Source organism: Mus pahari, chromosome 10 (assembly GCF_900095145.1).
Source record: "Mus pahari chromosome 10, PAHARI_EIJ_v1.1, whole genome shotgun sequence".
In the NCBI taxonomy this organism is placed as follows: Eukaryota; Metazoa; Chordata; class Mammalia; order Rodentia; family Muridae; genus Mus; species Mus pahari.
In genome coordinates, this window is record NC_034599.1 from 58571818 (window position 1) to 58592144 (window position 20327).

At 50.2% G+C, this 20327-nt stretch overlaps 1 protein-coding gene across 2 annotated transcripts in view; it reads right to left on the reverse strand.

The window, feature by feature from the left end:
* Window positions 1–20327, reverse strand: part of Smad3 (SMAD family member 3) — a 110655-nt gene that overhangs the window by 17630 nt on the left and 72698 nt on the right. For both annotated transcript variants that reach the window (XM_021206651.2, XM_029543617.1), the window contains exons 2-4: window positions 3423–3616; window positions 3169–3300; window positions 1830–1904 (exon numbers count right to left, since the gene is read on the reverse strand). In XM_021206651.2, the coding sequence (XP_021062310.1) occupies window positions 1830–1904; window positions 3169–3300; window positions 3423–3616 (401 nt within the window). The remainder of the gene's footprint in view (window positions 1–1829; window positions 1905–3168; window positions 3301–3422; window positions 3617–20327) is intronic.

Sequence of the window (20327 nt, forward strand, 5' to 3'; positions counted from 1 at the left end):
GAGAGAGAGAGAGAGAGAGAGAGAGAGAGAGAGAGATCAGGCCTGTAGTTTTTCCAAAGGCCCATGTGCTTTGGAACATAGTTAGTTATTTATGAATGTCTTGCAGCCTCGCCCCACCCCCTAACATCCACCAGACCTTGAGGCTGAGCCTTGAAGCTGCCTTGAGCTGTCCCTAGGGCTCTTTGATTTCACCCCAGCAGAGCTCTGAGCTCTGAGAGGGCCAAGGGTCCCAGGCTTCCTCTTCTCCCCTGTGGCAGCACCTGACCCAGTGAAGATAAAGAGCAATTTCAGAGGCCATAATAGGGCTTAGACAACTTGCTGCACTGCATAGCAGCCATGTGGTTTGGGCAAAACTATATTAATATATCTGGGCCCTAATTTTCTCCTGGTCCAAAAAAACAAAAACAAAAACAAGAACACCCACCTAATGCCAGGATTAGTATACAGGAAGCATTCAATGGTTGGTTGTTTCCTATTTTGTGGTAGCTCAAATCATGAAGGTCTAAGGTTAGTCGAAAGGGCACATGTGCTGCCAGGGGAGACATGAGGGCCACCTGGATGACCCTCTAACCAGAGAAACTTCCCCATCTCACCTGGTAGGATAGCCAAGGCCATGAGCAACTAGCCTAGGAGCCAAATGGGTTACTTGGAAGAAAAACAAAGAACAAAGGGAGGCCTTCACCCACCCGTACCTACGTTGGCTGAGTACACAAATCCTGGCCCCCACAGAGCCTTGTAGGGAGAGAGAGGTACAGGAGAGGGAACAGAGCTTAAAGAGATGAAAGAAAGCAGAGGGAGCAAGCAGATTGGAGCCAGGGAAAGCATACATGGCTGGCCCTTCCCCCACACAGGCCCTTCTGCTGATGTTTATAATGGTCATTCTCCACACAGAGAAGGGGGGAGAAAGCAGGCTGTCGAGAAGCTCTGCAGCTGGAGGGAGGCTACCTAGCTGGCTCCCTTCCCATGCCAGCACTCCATAGCTGCAAGTGTGCAGCGGTCACTTGGCACAGACTATAGGAAGGTCTTCCATGCATTCCAGCTGGGTCTGTGCTGCCAGCCACATGCCGGGATGGCTGTGTTTTTTGGGGGCTGTGCTTGACCTAAAAGCATAACACCCCAGTGACTAGCACACATGCGATCCCTTTTCACCCCTTTGAGGATTATGCAACCTCTTGCAGCCCAAGCGTGAGACAGCCCACCATCGTGGGAGCGGAACAGCTGCTGGGCCCCTTTCTCCCTCCTCGCCCACTACACAATGCAGAACAGGTCCCACGTGGCAGCTGGGGCTCTGTTCAAGAAGCTGCTGGTTTGGAACCAATTTAGTCCCATAACATATGACATGGGAAACATCTGGGAACATAGCAGGAGAGAACTAGCTCAGTCCCTCCCAGCAGGGACACACTGGTCACATTTGGCCACTACATAAAGACAGACAAGCAGACAGTAGATAGATGGATAGATAGATAGACAGACAGACAAGCAGACAGTAGATAGATAGATAGACAGACAGATTTCTTTTTTAAAGAAGTCACTACCGATGTCTTCGCTGGCCACCAGGAAAGGCTGTTCCTCCATCTAAGTTCTCCTCTCTGGCCCCCGCACTTCATGTGTTCAAGCCCACCTCATACCCTCTGCCAGCACCACACCCAGGTGGCCTTACACCTGAACATCTGGGATAGGCTACACTGTCAGTAAAACTACTTTGTGTCCCCTACTGCAGGGGGATATATGAGGCACACGAGGGGTACTACTCTATAGGCACTAGGCAGGGAGGAAGCATCGAGGCAGAAGGGAGGGACAAGACTGCAGACACCGCCCACGCTACTGACCTGCATCCATGCTGTGGTTCATCTGGTGGTCGCTGGTTTCTCCATCTTCACTCAGGTAGCCAGGAGGTGGTGTTTCTGGGGGTAAGAGGCAGGCAGTTCTATTAAAATGAATGCAACCCTGGCTTTGGCACACCATTTGGTAGCCTATATACCATGCATTCATTCCACTTCCAGGTACAGGGCACCTAGAAGCAAGCTGGGCCTCAAGTTAAAGTGTCAGCTCCCAGACTCTGCAATGCTCAGACCTGTCCACCTCTGCCCTCTGCCTCCCAACCTGGATCCTAACGCACTGACGTCCATCTCCGCAATCCCTTGCTCTAGGCCCACAACTTAAATGACTTGTTCCTGTCCTTCAAGGTCAGGGTTTAGAAGGGAGGCTTTAGGACATGCCCGCTTCACCATCTCTGTCCCCTGAGTTGCTGTGGCCTTGAGCCTGTCCCTGTACAGACTGGCCACTCCGGTCACTGCTGTCTAAGGGGGATGTGGCTTAACTCCCCGGCGAGAGTACAATTCGGTGGTGGCTCCCTCGATGATCTGTTTCTGGGAACGCCGCCTTGCCTTCCCAGCCTGCCTTAGCCCTCCATGGGCTGCCACCTGACGGGGAGTGGACAACTTACCCCCCAGAGACCAGCACTACCTGCACAGATCTGAGGAGCCAGACAACTGGCCTCTGCTTGCATGCGTTCTGACCCAAGACACGGGCCACAGCCAACCTCAGTCCAGTAAAACCAACCCAGAGTGAAAGCCACATCCAAATTAGAACACTCTAAAAGGAACACGGCTGGATCACTGCCCCGAGAGCAAAAGTTACCCTGCCCGGCCCTAGTGTGGCCGAGCACCGCTTCCCTGGATGCCCAAGTGCTTGGCAGTGATTCACACATTATTTGCATGAAAGTGAGGGGCTTCTAGAAACACTGGCACTCTGACAAAGGAGTGCATTCTGTTTACTGCCTCAACTCCCACTCTGCCCATTCCAAAGCCCAAGGTGCTTACAGGGCCCTCTGCTGCTGCCTCACCTCACCCTCTGCAGCCCCTACCCTTTGGGGACCCTGTCTGCGTGCCAGCTTTATGGGCTGGGAGGGCGAGGAGAGACACAGTGTTGCTATTTCCGCTTCGAAAATAAATGACGGCACTGAGGCCCCGCAGAAGGGTCACAGGGTCCTCTGTGCCAAGAAAAACATCGTTAGGGGAGCTCCAGCCACTGATCATTCCCGGCAGGGATGCGGTTCAGAGTCAGGGCTCAAGAGCCTGCTGCTGTATACCCACAATCTGGAGAAGATGGGGAAATGGCACCACCCCTGCCTGCCTCCTGGCCACCTCTGCTGCCACCCGGGCCTACCTGGAATATTGCTCTGGGGCTCAATGCCAGCGGGGAAGTTAGTGTTCTCGGGAATGGAATGGCTGTAGTCATCCAGCGGGGGGAACTCGGCCGGGATCTCGGTGTGGCGTGGCACCAACACTGGAGGTAGAACTGTCCCCAAGAGAGACACAACAGAGGTGGATCAGTGCCAGTGCACTGAAGTCCCAGCCCCAAGGGCTTCTGAGACCCTCCAGAGTAGGTAAGAGGGGGAGGGCAGGGCCACGCTCACACACCTGGCGTCTCTACTCTCTGATAGTGGTAAGGATTTACACACACTTCATCCTTCTTCATGTTGAAGGCGAACTCACAGAGCTCCATGGCCCGTAACTCATGGTGGCTGTGCAGGTCTGGCCATCGCCACAGGCGGCAGTAGATAACGTGAGGGAGCCCCTTCCGATGGGACACCTGCAGCCGGCCGTCCAGTGACCTGCCATGGCAAAGAAGGGACAGAAGGTGTCAGTTAAGTAGATCTGGATTGCCGTCTCCTAAGTCTAGCCCCCAGCAGCTCCTAGGGAGTTCAAGGTTGCTGGCAGTCCCGTTTAAGTTCATTTCTCCCTAAACACAGGGACCAGGAGATCTGAGCACCACTGTTAACTGTTCTTGCTGGACAGGGTCCCAAGCTCCCAGAAGAAACAAGGAGGCCCACCAAGAAAGGCTTCCTAGGCTGGGAGAGAGGGTCTTGCACCCCATAGGCCCCAGGGTTGTCAGAGTAGCAGCTCTCAGGGAAGGGGACCTTCTTGAAATAAGCTCAAGTAGATATGCATGGCACCAGTCTGGCCCTGTAGAGGAGACCGCTGAACAGGGTGGAAGCCAAGTATAAGACTACAAAAGGAAGCTGAATAGCCAGGAGAGCTGACCTGGCAGGGAGTCCCACTTTCCTCTGAAAGCAGTAAATGGCCTCTGAGATGTTTAGTGAACTGTGTACACGTACACGTGTGAGAACAACAGGCTCTACAATGAGTCTGGCTGTGTGGGGTCCACAGGTTGGGAGGCAGTGGGGTGGCAAGTATAGAGTAGGAGAGGCAGGACTGTCCTTTCCACAAGAAAGCTGTCCTAGGAGCCCCGGGTTGAGGGCATGATGTTTCTAGAAGCTGGGCCAGGCTAGCTGAGAGCCACTGCAAGTTGTCCCTCTGTCCCTAGGGCACCTATGGGTCTGAAGTCAACAGATTTTATGAGTACTTTATAAGAGAGGGGTTGGCCAGATATGTCAACCAGAGCCAACCGGGGTCTAAACAATCTCCAAGCTACTGGCTTGGAATAGGGAGGGACAAAGGTCAGTGCTAGGCTTGGTCACAGGCACTGAGAGCTGCTGACTAAGGGCTTGTGGAAGGATGTAATTACCTCCCTCCCATGAGGCCCAGACCAAGGAGCCCCTACAGCTGAAAACAGTAATTATAGAGCTGAACAAGAGAGGACAGCCTGAAACTACTCCTTGAGGCACAGAAGGAAGGCAGCCAGATGTGAAATCCTAAGACCTGAAGATGCTCCTGACCATGCAAGCCTGGGTACTAGGACTCTCAACTGCCCCATGTGTAAGATGGAGACAGTCTCCCCTCTCCTGATCCCTACTAGAAACCACTTTACAGAGCACCAACTGGGGAGAACTCCTCTCAGTGTTACTGGTAACAGCTGTCATTCTCTAAGCCAGCCCTAGGCGGGGGGATGGGGGGTGGGGGGCGCTGAGCTGGGGTCGAAGAAGAGGGAACAAGAGAATGGTTAGTAGTAGGTGGAGACAAAATCCTTCAGCTCCCCCCCCCCCGTTTCTTTATCAAAACTCCCAAAGATAAGGGAGGTGGCCACACTGCCCCTTCAGGGTATGACATAAGCCTCAACACAAGGCTAGCTGGATGCTGTGGCCACCTCTCTGATGGGAAAGAGAGAGACAAGGTAGAAGTGGCCAGAGAAGGGCCACGCCAGCCATGAGGAAGAGTGGAGCTGGACAGTCCCTCTTGAGCACTGGGAGGGGTATCCTCTTGCTTTCAAAGTAACAACAGGTGCTAGGGAGATGATCCACTTAACAAAGTAACTGCGTGGCGAGTGTAAGAACATGAGGAGTTCAGTCTCCGGTGTGAAAAGAGCTGGCTTGGGTAGTGCACAGAGGAGGCGGAACAGCCAGATCCCTGCCTAGCCTATGCGGTGAAACCAAGGTCAATGAGACACTGTCCCAAAGAATAAAAACAAAGTGGATGGCACCTGAGGAAGAGCAGCCAAAGCTACCTTCTGGCAGCCACAGACATTCGAACATGTGCATAGGTCCCTGCACACATCAGCATACCTGCACACACACAAACCCACACAAGTACACATATACATACACAAAGACAAACAGTAGATGGAAAAAAAAAGCAAGAGTGCTACCGTCATCAAAGCAGTGTGGCAACGTCCTCAAAACTGACCATCGTACCAACAGGACCCAACAAAGACCATCAACAGTCACATATACATAGGACATTGTCTTGCATCGAAGGTCCCAAGACACACCAGCAGGAAAAGGTTGATCCTTTAACAGGTGGCGCTGAACCTCCTGAAGATCCACACTAAGAAAAATGAACTTAAACCTGCATCTTACGCCTCTGTAGAAACGGAGGGTCAAAGAATAAAACTTAAACCAGTGAGGAGCTCTGTGACCGGACAGTGAATTCTCAGCTGCTCCACCAAAACACACTGTCCGTTAAAAGACAAAGTTGATATATCGATACACTGGGACTCAGGACAAAAGAGAGGTGACAAGCCAGAGGAGAACACTGGCAAAGAATATATCTCACAGAGGTTCTTTCTAGGGTAAAGAATGCCAAAAGCAACCCAACATTCAAATAGCAGGTGAGTCACTTAATCAAATGCTAGTTTAGAAAGTTGAAGATGGCAAAGATGTTCTATGTCGTTACTAATAAGAAAAGCATGGATTAAAACTACACGAAGGGACAGGAGAGATGTCTCTGCACTTAAAAGCCCGTGCCATCCTTTTTTTTTTTTTTTTTTTTTTTTTAAAGATTTATTTATTTATTATATATAAGTACACTGTAGCTGTCTTCAGACACTCCAGAAGAGGGAGTCAGATCTCATTACAGATGGTTGTGAGCCACCATGTGGTTGCTGGGATTTGAACTCAGGACCTTCAGAAGAGCAGTCGGGTGCTCTTACCCGCTGAGCCATCTCACCAGCCCCGCCCGTGCCATTCTTGCAGAGGAGCAGAGTTTGGTTCCCAGTGCCCACACAGAGGTTCACAAGCATCTGTAACTCTAATCCCAGAGTCTCTGGTGCCTTTTTCTGACCTCCTCAGGCACAGGGCACACGCATGGTACACAGACATAAATAAACGCAAAGCAAAATACCCAAATACATAAAGTAAAACGTAACTATATACAATGAGATGCTACCATACGACTATCAGAACAGCTATAGTTAAAAGGACTGTGTGTGCCACGTGCTGGCAATGGTGTGGAGCAACTGAAACTCTTATACATCATGCATGGAAAACAGTGATACAATGGCTCTGAGAGACAACTGGGGAGTTTCCTTAAAAGTCCAAAGCAAACACTTGCTATAATAGTTTCTTTTCCAGTTGCTATAATTAAATACTCTGACCAAAACTGTGATGGTCAGTCTCAACTGTCAATCTGATGAACCTAGAAGAACCTGGGAGATGGGTCTCTGTGATGTCTGCAGAGGATTATTCTGATCAGGTTCACTGAGATGAGGAGAGTAACCCACTCTGGGTAGCACCAGTCTCTGGGATGAGATCCTGGACTGTTACAAAGGAAGACATGAGCTAGGCAAGCCTTCATCTCAGTCTCCTTCCTGGCTGTGTATGCACTATGACCAGCCGCCTGGGGCTCCTGCTTCCTGACTTCCCACTGTGATGGACTTCACCCCACTCCTGGTACCGGCTTTCATCTTAGTTAGTTGCTGTAATAAAGTAATCTGGAAAAAAGTGACTTAAAGAAGAACTAGCTTATATTGGCTTCCAGAGAACTACAACCCATCACCGAAGAACTTCTTGGTTCATCAGGGTCAGTAAATCAGCTGGACATACCGCATCTGTGCTCAGAAAGCAGTGCAAGCAGGAGGCTATGACGCCTCTGAGGGAGCCTACCTCTGGTGACTTACTTCCTCCAGTGGAGTTCTACCCCTGAAGGTTTCATAACCTTCCAGTGCTATGAAAGCTTAGGACTAAGTGTTCAGACACGTGACCCTACAGGGTACACGTCACATCCAAACCCAAAACCCACCATAGGGCCCACCTAGTCTGCTTGTGAGCATTCCCCAATGGAATGCAACACAGTATGTCCACAGAAGCATAAACATTGAAGTACACTGATACATCCACACGAAGAGTGACTGACAATTAAAAGATTACTGGCCTATGGTGCAGTGAGTGGATTGATCCCATAAGTGAGAGGAACTGGGTTGTTCTTTTCTGTGTAAAATTGTAACCGCTTCCTTTGTTTTTTGACATGGGTGTCACACTAGCATTGGTGACAGCTGGTACAATATAGCTCCCCTGCCAGCCTCAAACTTGTGCAATCCTCTTGACTCAACCTCCTAAGTGCTGGGAGACTACAGGCAGGCATCACCACCATGCCCAGCAAACTGTGGTAGAAATACAAATTAATCCACTCTGGGAGAACAGCTTAGCAGCCGCCTGGGAAAGTGAAGTATGCGTGCAGGGATGGGAGGGTCGGATTCACCAAGGCAAGGGAGATAATCAGTAGGATGCTGACTCTATTTGTCATCTTGATTGTGATGGTTTTATGGACAGATACAAGTTGAAATTTACAGTACACTTTAGGGGTGGGTAGTTTATTCGTAACTTATACTAGGCGAGAGAGGTGAAGACTTTGGACTTGTCTAAGCCTGGATTTGCTGATCCCATGTTTAGCAACTCTATGAATTTGAGCAAACCACTTATAACTTCAGGCTTTACATCTTTATCTCAAATAGAAGTCCCATCAGCAGACTCGTAGGAGACCTAAGACAGTTTGTGCAGACCTGGGAAGAGTGTGAACACATCAGGCAACAGTAACCCACTGCACAGTAACCTCCTGTGGCTCCTCCCTGCCTCACTCCCATGCCGATGCCTGGCTAAGGAAGGAGACCAACCTTCCTGGCTTGAGTGATTCAGAAACACAGCAGGAACAGCCACCATGGGACTTCCTGTCTTCCTGGTGCCTGTTACCTTCATAGGACTCCAGGCTCACGGCAGGTCATCTCCGCCAGCACCATGCTGGATGGCTCATAAGTTAAGTCTCTGGTGTTCCTGGCTCACTGCATCCAAGCCCCTACACCAGTCTGAAGCAAAGGTCAAACAAGCCCTAGAGCCACACAGGACTCTGTACCAGGGCTGCAGCAAGAGGCCAGCTCTCCTGGCTGGAAGACAGTCACTCTCTGCAGGTCTTGAGCACATGACTGCCAGCCATCTGATAAGATTTTCAAGAAGTCATCTGGTCCATGTCCCTGCTTCCAAGCTATAAAGTCTACACGCACCCCCCTAAATGGCAAAAGTATCTCATTCACTTCTTCAGAGACAACTATGGCAACTCCTCCTCAAAGCCTGGGCAGATCCTCCTTCCTCCCTCTGTCCCACTCAAAATGCACACCAACACTTACCAAACAGTATGAGTGAACCGGGCGTTCCAGCTGCTGGATTTAACACAGCTGATGTGTCCAGAACACACCCTCCCAAGCCTTCCGTGGCTTGGAGCCCATTAAGTAAATCCAGTAATTAAGTCTTCATTCTGAGCTCATGTTGCCATGAGCTTGCTTAGTTACAGAGAAGGCTGTGTTCATGACGAGCTTCTCTCTCTAAACCAGGCCTGCCTCTCTCCCAGGGGCCAAACGACTTGTGAGAGGCAGTCCCAGGAAGCCACCTCGAGACCAAATTCCCAACTATGACTGAGTTCTCTTCCCACACACAGTGTCTTCCTCGTGGTTGACCCCCAAACATCTTTCTCTAAAATCTCCCTCCAGCTCCCTAGACAGAAGGTTTTAATCTTTAAACATATTCTTCTCCAGCCAAACAATTTCCTGTGGCAGGAAATGAAGCTTCCTCCCATTGGCTCCAAATGAGACCTGTAAAGTGTCCCAAAATGGTGGTGGGAGCCATAGCCAAGGATGCGGACCTGCCAGAGGCTGGAGCCGATGGTGAGGATGAAGTCAGCCAGAGTGCCGCCTGGGTGAGAGGGCTGGGCTGGAGCCCACCTCACGCCAATACTCCTGCTATCTATGGTCCAACAACCATGTAGGGGACGGCAAGGGGTCACAGATCAGGAACAGAACAAACTCCAGAAATACCTCAGGACCTAGTCAACGTGGACAAGTACCAGGCCCACTGCCATGTGAGAAACCAACATAGACTTGAACAGCTGCTAACTGCCTAGCTCAGACCTTCAGAGGTTCCCCAAAGGCCACAGAGCTTCTGAAAAGCAGAGACAGTCTCTCAAGCCCAGACCAGCGCTGAAAATGGGCGGAGGTAAGACATAAGGTCTGAAGGGAACCTTTTGATACCACGTGCTCCATCAGCACCTCTTCTGAACCCCAGCCACATCTCAGAAACCTGGGCCATGAAGTGAGGAAATCTGAAGGACATGGCTTGCTCTCCTTCCCCTCGTTCCCCACCCCTCACTACTGGACTCTGGCCTCTCCCTAGGATGAGCCTTCTTTTCAGTTATCCTGTGGAGTACCTAACAGCAACAGTGAAGGAGACTGAGGCTCCAAGTCTTCTAAAGACCTTACCCCACCAGATGCTCGCAGCCAACCATTGGACTAAACACGGGAGTCCCCAATGGAGGAGTTGGAGAAGGGACTGAAGGAGCTGAGAGGGTTTGCAGCCCCATGGAGGGAGCAACAGTGTCAACAGGCCACACTCCCCCAGAGCTCACAGGGACTGGACCACCAACCAAAGAATACACCCTAACCCTAACCCATGGCTCCAGCCACATATGTAGCAGAGGATGGCCTTGTTGGACTCAGTGGGAGGAGAGGCCCTTGGGCCTGAGGGTGTTTGATGTCCCAATTTAGGGGAATGCTAGGGCAGGAAGACAGGAGTGAGTGGGTGGGTGGGTGGGTGGGTGGGGGAGCACCCTCATAGAGGCAGGAGGAGGAAGGATGGGTTTCCGAAGGGGAGACCTGGAAAGGGGGAAATATTTGAAATGTAAATAAAGAAAATGTCCAATAAAAAAAAGATGCTACCCCATGTGTGAGCATCACCCACATCCACTCGTGACAAGAGGCAAGGCTGAGACGCAGCCACTGGACAGTACTGGTCTCGAGGACTGTCTTGTCCCTTGACTGCTCCTGGACAATGGAACATCAGCAGAATCACCGTGTACCTCCTCCCGCTCCCCTGCACCTCAGCGAGCACCAGGAAGTACCAGGCAGCTGCTGCCCCATGGCCCGCTGGGGGGTTGGCACGGCTTGTTACACAGCACTAGCCGACTAATACACTGACTCCGTCATTAGTCTTCTTAGTCGACTTGCAAGCGCCCATCCTCTTGTGAGAGGCTGACAAACTTCCCTCCGGCCGCCTGAGTTCACAGAAAGCCCGTGTGACTCACCCCTACACCCTGATCTCAGTTGCATGACCCGAGCAGGCTGTAGTCATTTCACAAGGACTTATCTTTAGTGTGTGGAGAATGACTCTCCTCCAGGCCTTCGGGATTAATCTACAGGCATCGTGAACGTACCCCCAAATGCTCCTGTTATTTTTTTCAAGTTGTCAGCGTAGGATACTCATCCTACAGCCAAACCTCTGCTCCTACATAACCGTGCCTTACTCTCCACGGCCTCTCCCAACACCTGGGAGCATCTGGTGTAAAAAGGAGAGGCTCTTGCCTAACTTGGGTTTGCCAGTGAAAACCATACCCAGCCACACACTTTCCTAAGTCACACCTGTATTCGCAGAAGCACACATTCATCTGAACAATGTAATGCCAATCACTGGTCTGCAGAAATCATTACATTTTCCTTTTTTTTTTTTTAGTTTTGTATTATATGTGGGTTTTATTTTTGTCTTTTTTTTTTCTGGTCCAAAGAACAAAGCTAACCCAGAAAAACAGGAAGAAAATAAAACAAAAAAAGAAAACATGGTGGTGGCTTTAACGGACCCTTGCATTGGTCTTGTGTGGCTTTGGGACCATAGGCAATTGATGTAGGATCTCTCCTTCTATGGCTCTTGAAGTATTCATATCAAAATTTTTCCTTCTGTGCAAAGGACTGCCCCAAAAATCCTAGAACCCAGCCTTGCCCTTGGGAGAGTTGGACCACACAGTGTGGCCATCGGGGTGTCCTGAGGGCAGACTCTGAGTATGGCCTTTCTGGATCAGGAGGAGGGTGATCAATGGGAACTCTGATACTGGCTGTGAGTGAAAAAACTTCCTACATGTTGGCTCTATGGACGCGGGGGAACAGTGCAGTGAGGAGATCCGGGTGTCATTACTTTCTGTGCCCCGTAAGACATTAAGCAGCCCCCGGGCCTTCCCTCTTAGATATCAGAGGCACCTTCTTCACTGGAAAATCTAGACATGAGGAGTACCAGAGGGGTCTGCTTCTCCACTCCCCAGAGAGCCCTGGGCTAAGGGCAAGCCTACGGGTAGGCACAGGTGGGAGGGATCACAAACTCCAGAGCAGACGCTGTCCCAGAAGTTCTCCCTGAATACGAGGACCCTGGGTATGCTGGGTGGGGACACTATTCTTGTTTTCAAGTGAAAACTCTATAGGTCACATCCGATGTGATCAACAACGCAGAGAAGCAGGGCTTGCTGTTCAACCTGGGTGCTACACAACAAACCCTATTTTCTACAACTGCCAAATAGTCTGAATCCACAGATGACCTCCTTTGGCTCTGATAGAAGTGTCTTTGTCCTCTCTCTCTTCCCTGTAAGAAACAGCAGGATGAATTTTGGACAGGAGGTAGGGGAGGGATGTGGGAAGGGCAGGAGGAGCAAGAGGAGAAGAGGAAGAGAAGGAGGATGGTGATTCATCAGAGCTCTGCTTTACAGTTGTGCTTTTTACACACTGGCTTTCCCTCCACACACTATGTCCACATGTGCTCAACTCTTCGGTAGCATCAGGACGGCAGGACCTTCGAGCTATGGAGAACGCTGCTAAAATCCAAACTGATTCTGCCCACTGCAAGTCAAGGGAAGGCAGCCAGGCTAGCGAAGCCATCCAGGTGGCCACTCTGCGCCTGGAAAGCTCTGGCGGTGGTGTGAATGAAAATGGCCCCCGTGGGCTGAGGGACTGGCACGCATGCCTGCGAGGTATGGCTGTGTTGGAGGAAGTGTGCCACTGAAGGTGGGCTTGGAGATTTCAAATGTTCAAGCCAGGCTCACTGTCACTCTCTTCCTGATGTCTGTGGATCAAGATGTAGAACTCTCTGCTCCCTTTCCCGCACCATGTTTGCCTGCATGTTGCCATGTTTGCTGCCATGATGATAATGGACTAAACCTCTGAACTATAAGGCAGCCCCAATGAAATGTTTTCCTTTGTAAGAGTTGCCTTGGCCATGGTGTCTCTTCACAGCAATAGAAACCCTAAGACAGCTTGCTTCCAGATTGGGACAGAGGATGACCCTTCAGTCTTTTAAGAGATAACTCACAGAACATCCAGGATGCTCACAGCCCTTGGCAATCTGATGGGCTTAGGCTACCAAGAGCCACCAATAGGAAATTCCCCCAAGGCATCCTTCACACTCCAGAGGGGGTCAGAGGTGGGGGTCTCCTGGTCAACTTGTCAATCACTTCTTACCCTACTTGACTCAGGCCTCCCTCTGAGCAGCTCAACTCTCCTTAGACCAACCCCAGGACACACACCTTCCAAAATGCCTTCCGGGAAATGGGTTAATGGTGCGGCGTGCCACTTGGACAAACTAAAATGAAGCGCCAGCCTGAATCCTATATACCCTGAGGATTATCTCTTCCTATGATCACAAGACAAGGTGGGCATAAAAGTAGCGTTTCAAAGGAACAGGTGTGCCAGGCTCCAACGTAGAACTCAACAGGAAAAGAAGGAAAGAGGATGAGGACAAGCCAAGGAATCTGTCCACTGTTAGAAGGTCTCAAGCCTTCTTCCTCAGAGAAGAAAGCAGGCTGCAAAGTGGGTCTTCCACTCCTAAGGACCTCAAGATAAAGGCCCATCTTTGTTCTCTACAAAACAAGGGTAGGACACTGACAGCCACTTCCACCCGATCAGGGCCATTCTCAGGTCTTCTCTGCCAGGGAACTTCAATCTCAACTCACTTCACTAAACAAGCAATTCTTCTGACAGGATTCTTAGTCATTCTGTGTTTTGTTGTCACCACCCCTCCTCCCACCCCTCCCTGCACCTTCTCCCTCCACCCTCTCGAAGCTTTCTTCCTCTCCCTCCACCCCCTCGAAGCTTTCTTCCATGAAGCAGAAACCAGTTAGGGGCTAAGTCTCCTCTCACAGTCCTTCTGCCTCCTTCCCCAGGTCTCCCGCCTCCCGCCTCCCTTGGGTTTGCTTGAATCAAACCATGAATCACTTCCGAGTGGGCAGGCTGCATGCCTGGGGGTTGGGTTTTCTCTTCTTTCTTCTTTTATTTTTTCTTTCATTATTTCTTTCCTCCTTCCCTCCCTCAATGCCTCCCTTCTTCCTGCCACCCCACCTTCCTTCCAGAGAAGATTCTCACAGCCCATCAGTAGAAGGAGCAGATCAGGTGGTGATGATGGTCTTGCCTAGTTCTAGTAAAGCCAACCTTACAGTTCCCAAGGCATAAAGAGAAAAATACAAGGTGGGCATCTGTGACTTGGGGAGCAGGGGTGGGAGGGGGAAGAGAGGAGACAGGGAGGGAGGGAGGGAGGGGAGGGCAAATGAGGTTTTGTGTTAACTGCAGTTTTGACTTCCACAGTCATGAGTCAGAAGCCAAAGAGATAACACAGGGCCCCCAGTACAACAGAGGAAGTTAGTGTGTGCTGTGTAACTCGGTGACACTCATGCGGAGAGGTGGCCCAGGACAAGGGCTCCCTCAGCTCCTGTTTCACAAAGCCCTTAGCAACATACAAACAATACAGCTGGGAAAGTGACAGTCCCCATTTCTACCCCATTCCTTCTTCCATGGTTTCACTCATTTAGCTAAGCCAGTGCTCTCCCCACTGAGCCACACAGACTCCAAGGCCCTGTTCCCTACTTCAGGAAGAGGCCCAAAAGTCTTGAGGAATCTCCTTCCCCTGCCCCAATGCCTCATGCATGTGCTCTCCCACTCAGCTACAGACACATCCCTGAAAATGGACCGTTGAGCCTTGCGCACGCTAGGCAAGCACTCTACCGCTGAGCTACATGTCTGCCTTTGAGTTTCTCAAACCTTCCAACTTGGCTACAGACATGAGGAATAAGCAAGAGTTGGGGCGCTGGAAATAAGATAAGAGAGAGAGATGATCAGTTTAGGATTTCTTATTTATTTACTTATTATTTGTTTGTCAGAGTGTGTGTGTGTGTGTGTGTGTGTGTGTGTGTGTGTGTGTGTGTATCTGCAAGAAGAGCTCACTGATCCTTTGAGCCGGGAGTACAGACTGCACCCACCTAACCTGGGTGATGGGATGTGAACCCGAATCTCTGCAGTCTTGGAAGTGATAGATTTCTACATGAAGTTAAGTACCACGGAGTTCAGAGAGGGGCTACTTTGCCTATAGGTGATGTAGCGCCTACGGGACCTCACCACCAGCCTTCTACCTCCATGCCTCTCCTTTCTGGATCAAAGCTTTTCAGAGCAGTTCCTATCCTAAATGGTAGCAAAAAAATAAGGCCCTGTACATCCCAGGCTTTACAGGACAGGAGAGAGCATCACAGACAACAGGGACTCCTTTCTGTCCCAGAGAACGGACTTCCAATAAAACCAAAGGCAGATTCATGGGGGCACCCTGACCTCCGACAGCAAGGAATCCTTCCAGCAGGGAGATAGAGTTCCAAACACAGAGGCCTCCAGTCAGCCAGACGGACAGCCCAGCAGAAGACGGTGACCATGCCATCCTGTGTAAGCTGGTCTCCTAAGACTAAACAGCCTCTTGGTCAAAGCCTGGGTTTGTGAAGCAGCCACTTCTGAAAGCAGAGTGGCTGCAAGGCCACTCTGTCGCTGGACTCCAGGACACTATCTATCCACACGGAGACCTCCGCTGCCTCCATCCTGTGGCTCATTCTACTCAGTGGCCTCTCCCCACCCTTGTTTCTTCCATCTTAAAGTCCCTACTGACTCCACCATTTGACTTGAGCGAACTTCCTGCCCATCTGGGCCAGGAGCTCCTGGTGGGACGGAGACCCAGGTGACCTCCTGTACTTGGAAGGGATATGGGACTAACGGGTCACATCTGGTCAGAAGTACACCACAGCCATATTATTAAAATTCTCTGCCATATTATTAAAACTTGGGAGGCAGAGGCAGAGGCAGGTGAATCTCTGTGAGTTCTAGGCCAACCTGGTCTACAGAGTGAGTCCCAGGATAGCCAGGGCTACATAGAGAAACCCTGTCTCAAAAACAAACCAAAATCCAAACAACTCAGTACATAACGGAAAGCTACACTCCTGTATCTCAGAAGATGTAGAAAATACACAGGGACCAGAGGCCACCCTGTAGCCAGTCAAGTCCAAGGAATCCACAGACACACAACACAGGCTGTCAGGGCTCTCCAGCAAGGTGCTCTGACAAGCTGTCAGAACTGTGTGACAACTCTTCCTTCACTGGGTGACACCAGGCTTCAGCCTCTTCCTTCTCTCAGTGTGAGACCTCTGAGAAATGTCAGTCTCTTGGGGTCTATTGTATAAGTAGCCTTGATGGCCAAAGGGAAGGGACATGGCTGTCTCTTTTGATACCTCTGTTTTTGTCAGAATGGTTACAGAGGGACTTGCATCCATTTACCCAACTGATATCAACAGCTGGGCATTTTACCAACATCCAACTCTGGAAAGCACACAGACCTCTGGGGTAGCTTTCTAGAGCAGGCATGAGTGGCAGGAGGTCCTCGGCTGGAGGTGAGTTCAGTGTTTTCACTCGAGTCTTGCTGTCCACTGATGGGTGAGTCTCTGCTAGGGGTCATCTGGTCCAAAAGCAATCAGCTCAACTGCTCTCTATTGGCTCTACCTCTTAGAACTTTCTGACATTGCCAGTATCAGGGAAGAGATGCTAGCCACTCTGCAGTGTGTAGACACTACCTTCCTCCCCCTGAGTCTGCCCATCAGAGCCTGAGACAGCACATAGCTGAGGAACCACCCCTACAGAAGAGGGAACGAGGAGCTGAGTGAGGCCACCTTCAGAAAGGCCTCTCTCTCCACATGAAACAACATGCAGACAGGGAAGCTTCGGGAAGTCCACTATTCCTGCAGGACAAAAGCAAAAACCCAAAGAAATCCCAAGATGCAGCAACAGCACAACCTGTCAATCAGCCTGCATGCGAGAGGAACAACTAGGACCAACCATTCCCTGGAGCTGAGGCGCCATCACACTGAAGAGTGAAGAGGGCTGCATGGTGACTAGCCTCCAGCCCAGGCTGTGGAATTGATGAGGCCACTCAGAGAAGCTCACAGCCACCGCTGGCTTGCTAGGATCTGGCCTGGATGGGGTACTCAGAACAGAGGCGGCCTGCGGGATGCTCCAAGCTCAGGAACCATGGGACTCTGGAGCAGGGGACACTTCAGCATGGTCACGTGTGTTTGTTTCTCACAAGGAAAATAAAACCCTGAGTGGAGTCTACCGAAGACAGCTCAGAGGGAATTGTAACATGTTCTTTTACTCCAGGAAGTTCTGGCCTGAAACCGCCAAACATGAGAAACTCGTACACTGAGGCGACTCTACAAAGTGGTCCCTTTGCTCAGGCACTCCCCTCCCCCCCCATGTACCCTGCTATAGGCCTTCATAGCCACAGTGCTCTGCTACCCGGGCTGGGTGGGAGGTAAAATGGAAGAACTAGCTGCCCTTCATCCCTTAAGGAGGCAGCTGTCGCCTTTTCCTGAAGAGAGAACAGACCTATGCCTAACCCCCCATCCCCACCATGGCAACACCTGCTGCTTTAAGGAAGATACCCTCTGCACAACACAAAACACAGACAGTTCGTGAAGACACCCCGCCCCCAAAACAATGCTCTCCTTGGTCTGGCCGGAGCCCTCTCAGCCTGAGCCATGAAGAGCCTCTAACCTCACTAGCACTGACCAGATGGCTGCCCCATTCACCCGCTGCAGGAAGAGAACCTGTTCATCAGGTCTCTTTCTATTAAAGTGCCGAAGATGTGCAAAGCACCTCGTACCCATGTCTTCCCAATGTCCTTTGCGTGAGATCAGCACTACAGGCAGTTCTGTTTTGCTTCAGGCTCTGTTTTGGAACTAGCTTTTCCCGCCTTGCCTTGCCTTAAAGAGATAACTCGGGGCGGCCGCGTCACACAAGCAAGTATCACACCAAGTACTTTATAAATAAAACTAGCTTAAATACATTCGTTCTGCAGGAAAGAGGCTGCACTTTCCAAAAGAAGATCATGAAGTTCAGACAGGCTCACTGTCACCCAGAGGTCACAGTGACAAAGGATGGCAGTGTCCAGGTAGACGTGGTGGCTGAGGCCAGGTTCTGAGCCTGGTTCTCTCTTTGCAACTCATCAGACACATTAAGCGAGGTCTCCCATCTCTCAGGAGTTTCCTCATCAATAAGAGGGGGCATTTGAGGGGCTTCTCACACAGGCCCCTCCTGAACTCAGCATAAAGTGCTACAGGCAGTTCTCGCTCAAGTTCTAGAAAATTCTACCCAATTCTGAGACTCCTGGATTTCAGTTATTCCTAGAATGAGTTAATACAAGATCAGGAAATGTAAGAACTTCTGGAAACACCGACATCTGGGGAAGTTTTCTTTCTTTCTTTCTTTCTTTCTTTCTTTCTTTCTTTCTTTCTTTCTTTCTTTCTTTCTTTCTTTCTCTTTCTCTATTTCCTTCCTTCCTTCCTTTCTTCCTTTCTTTAAATGGTGTGTGCAACTATGAGATCAGGCTGAAGGAGACACAATGCCCTTCACAGGCTTGCCAAGTCCTGCCACACTTTCTTGAAATTCTCACCTCTTACTAGGCCCACTGGTACGAGCTTGCAATACCAGACAACCTCTTGGGAGGCTGAGGCATGATGGTTGGAAGTCTAAAGGCGGCCCAGGCAACTTACCGAGACCTGTCTCAAAACTCAAAAATGTAAAAGCAAAATGGCGGGGAGGAGGGGTAAAGTTCAGTGGCAGCAGACAGAGCACACGCCTGACGTGCATGAACTCAACGCATGGAAGGCGTGTCTATGGGGATGTCCTACAGGGTGGCAAGCCAAGGTCAGGCTAGGGAGAGAAGCAGGGGCAAGATCTCAGCGGACGGACAGAGTCTACATCACACAGACAATGCGTGCCACCCCTGATAGGGCCTCATGAACCAGTCAGCTACCAACTGGGAAAGTGCCACCCAGCCTGGCACACACAGACACAGCAGGCAGCTAACATGTTCCCTCAGTGATCTGACTAAATGAAGACATGGGGACAAATGAATGCTAAACAAATATTTGGGGATTTTTTTCAAAGCACACTTTCATTAAAATAAAATAGAAAAAAAAAAACAGTCCTATAATCAACTCTTTCAAAATGAAAATGGAAACAAAACATCCCCAAACTCAAATAAAATAAAAAATTTTAAAGTCCTAAAAAGATTTCATTTTATTAACTATGTGTATGTCTGTGTCTGTGTGTGGTTATGTACACATGAGTATGATGTCCACTGAGGTCACAAATGAACGTCAGATCCCCTGGTTATGGGCTGCCCTGGGTGGGTGCTGGGAACCAAACTCCTGCCCAACTGAAGAGCTACAGGGCTCTGAACCGGTGAGTCCTTTCTCCAGCCCCAACAGATACATCCCTTTGTATCCTTATAATGAAATGCCACCGAGCCACAGAAAGGAATTCACTACTGACACACACACACACACACACACACACACACACACACACCAAATCTGAAAGTATGCTAGGTGAGAAAAACCAGACAAAATGAACATGCACCACATGGTTCAACTCATATGAAATTTCAGAAGACGCAAGCTAAGGCACAGTGGCAGGCGCTGGCCACCAGAAGGGTGGGTGACATTACTAAAGAAAGAAGGCAACTTTGAACAGTGTCATCGTCTTGAGTGTTGCAATGGCTTCAGGCGTGTGTACCTGAACATAAAAAAGCATCAGAGTGTACATTTGAAGTGTACACTGTTGACTATATATCAATTTCACCTCAGTCTAGATAAGACTCCCCAAAACTCTGTCGGGAGCTCAATGAGAAGCTGAAGTTTTAAAGGCACAAAGCATCAACTGATTAGGCCATAGGTGCTTCCCTGCCTTGCTTACTGCCCAGTCAACACTGAAAAGAGTCAGAATTGACACTCTAGTGACCTGGAGGGGGAGGTGTAGCCTAGAGTGACGAGAGGAACCTGCGCTGAGGAGTTCTCTGAGCCACCAGCCAGGGACTGAATCCTGTGCTGTCAATCAACATGGCTGTCCCCTGTCCACCCACAGAGCTTCTTGCATGCATGCCATGAGTCTACTTCCCAAGATCTATGTTTGTTTTAAATGCTAAGGTTTTGAGACCACACGGCGCAAGGGTTATTTGGTACAACAGTTCTCAAACACCATAAGAAGCCAGGCGCTTCTGCAGTTGCTCTGGCCACTGGTACCTCAGGCCCGGCCTCTCATTCTAAACCAGCCAGAGCGAGCTAAGAACGTCATCAAGTTCAGCAGCCAGAGAGTTCAAACGACTCCCAGGAGCTGCTGGGAGTTTGTCAAAAAATAAAACATGACAGTCAGAGGAGACTGTTCAGTAGATGAAGTGCTTGCCATCCAAGCCTAGGGACCAGAGTTCAATCCCCCGAGTCTATGTTTAAAACAACAAAACCAAAAAGCCCAACAACTGATCACACTGGAATCCAAGCACTAGGGAGACAGAGTCACGCAGATCTCTCAAGACTCCCCAGCCAAGCAGCCTTGTCTACTTAGCAAGTTCCAAGCTAGGAAAACACCCTGCCTCAAACGAAAGGTGGAGGGCGTCTATGAACGACACTTGAGGTTGACCTCTGGCTTCCACACGTAAATGTGTACACATGCAAGAGAGAGAGAGAGAGAGAGAGAGAGAGAGAGAGAGAGAGAGA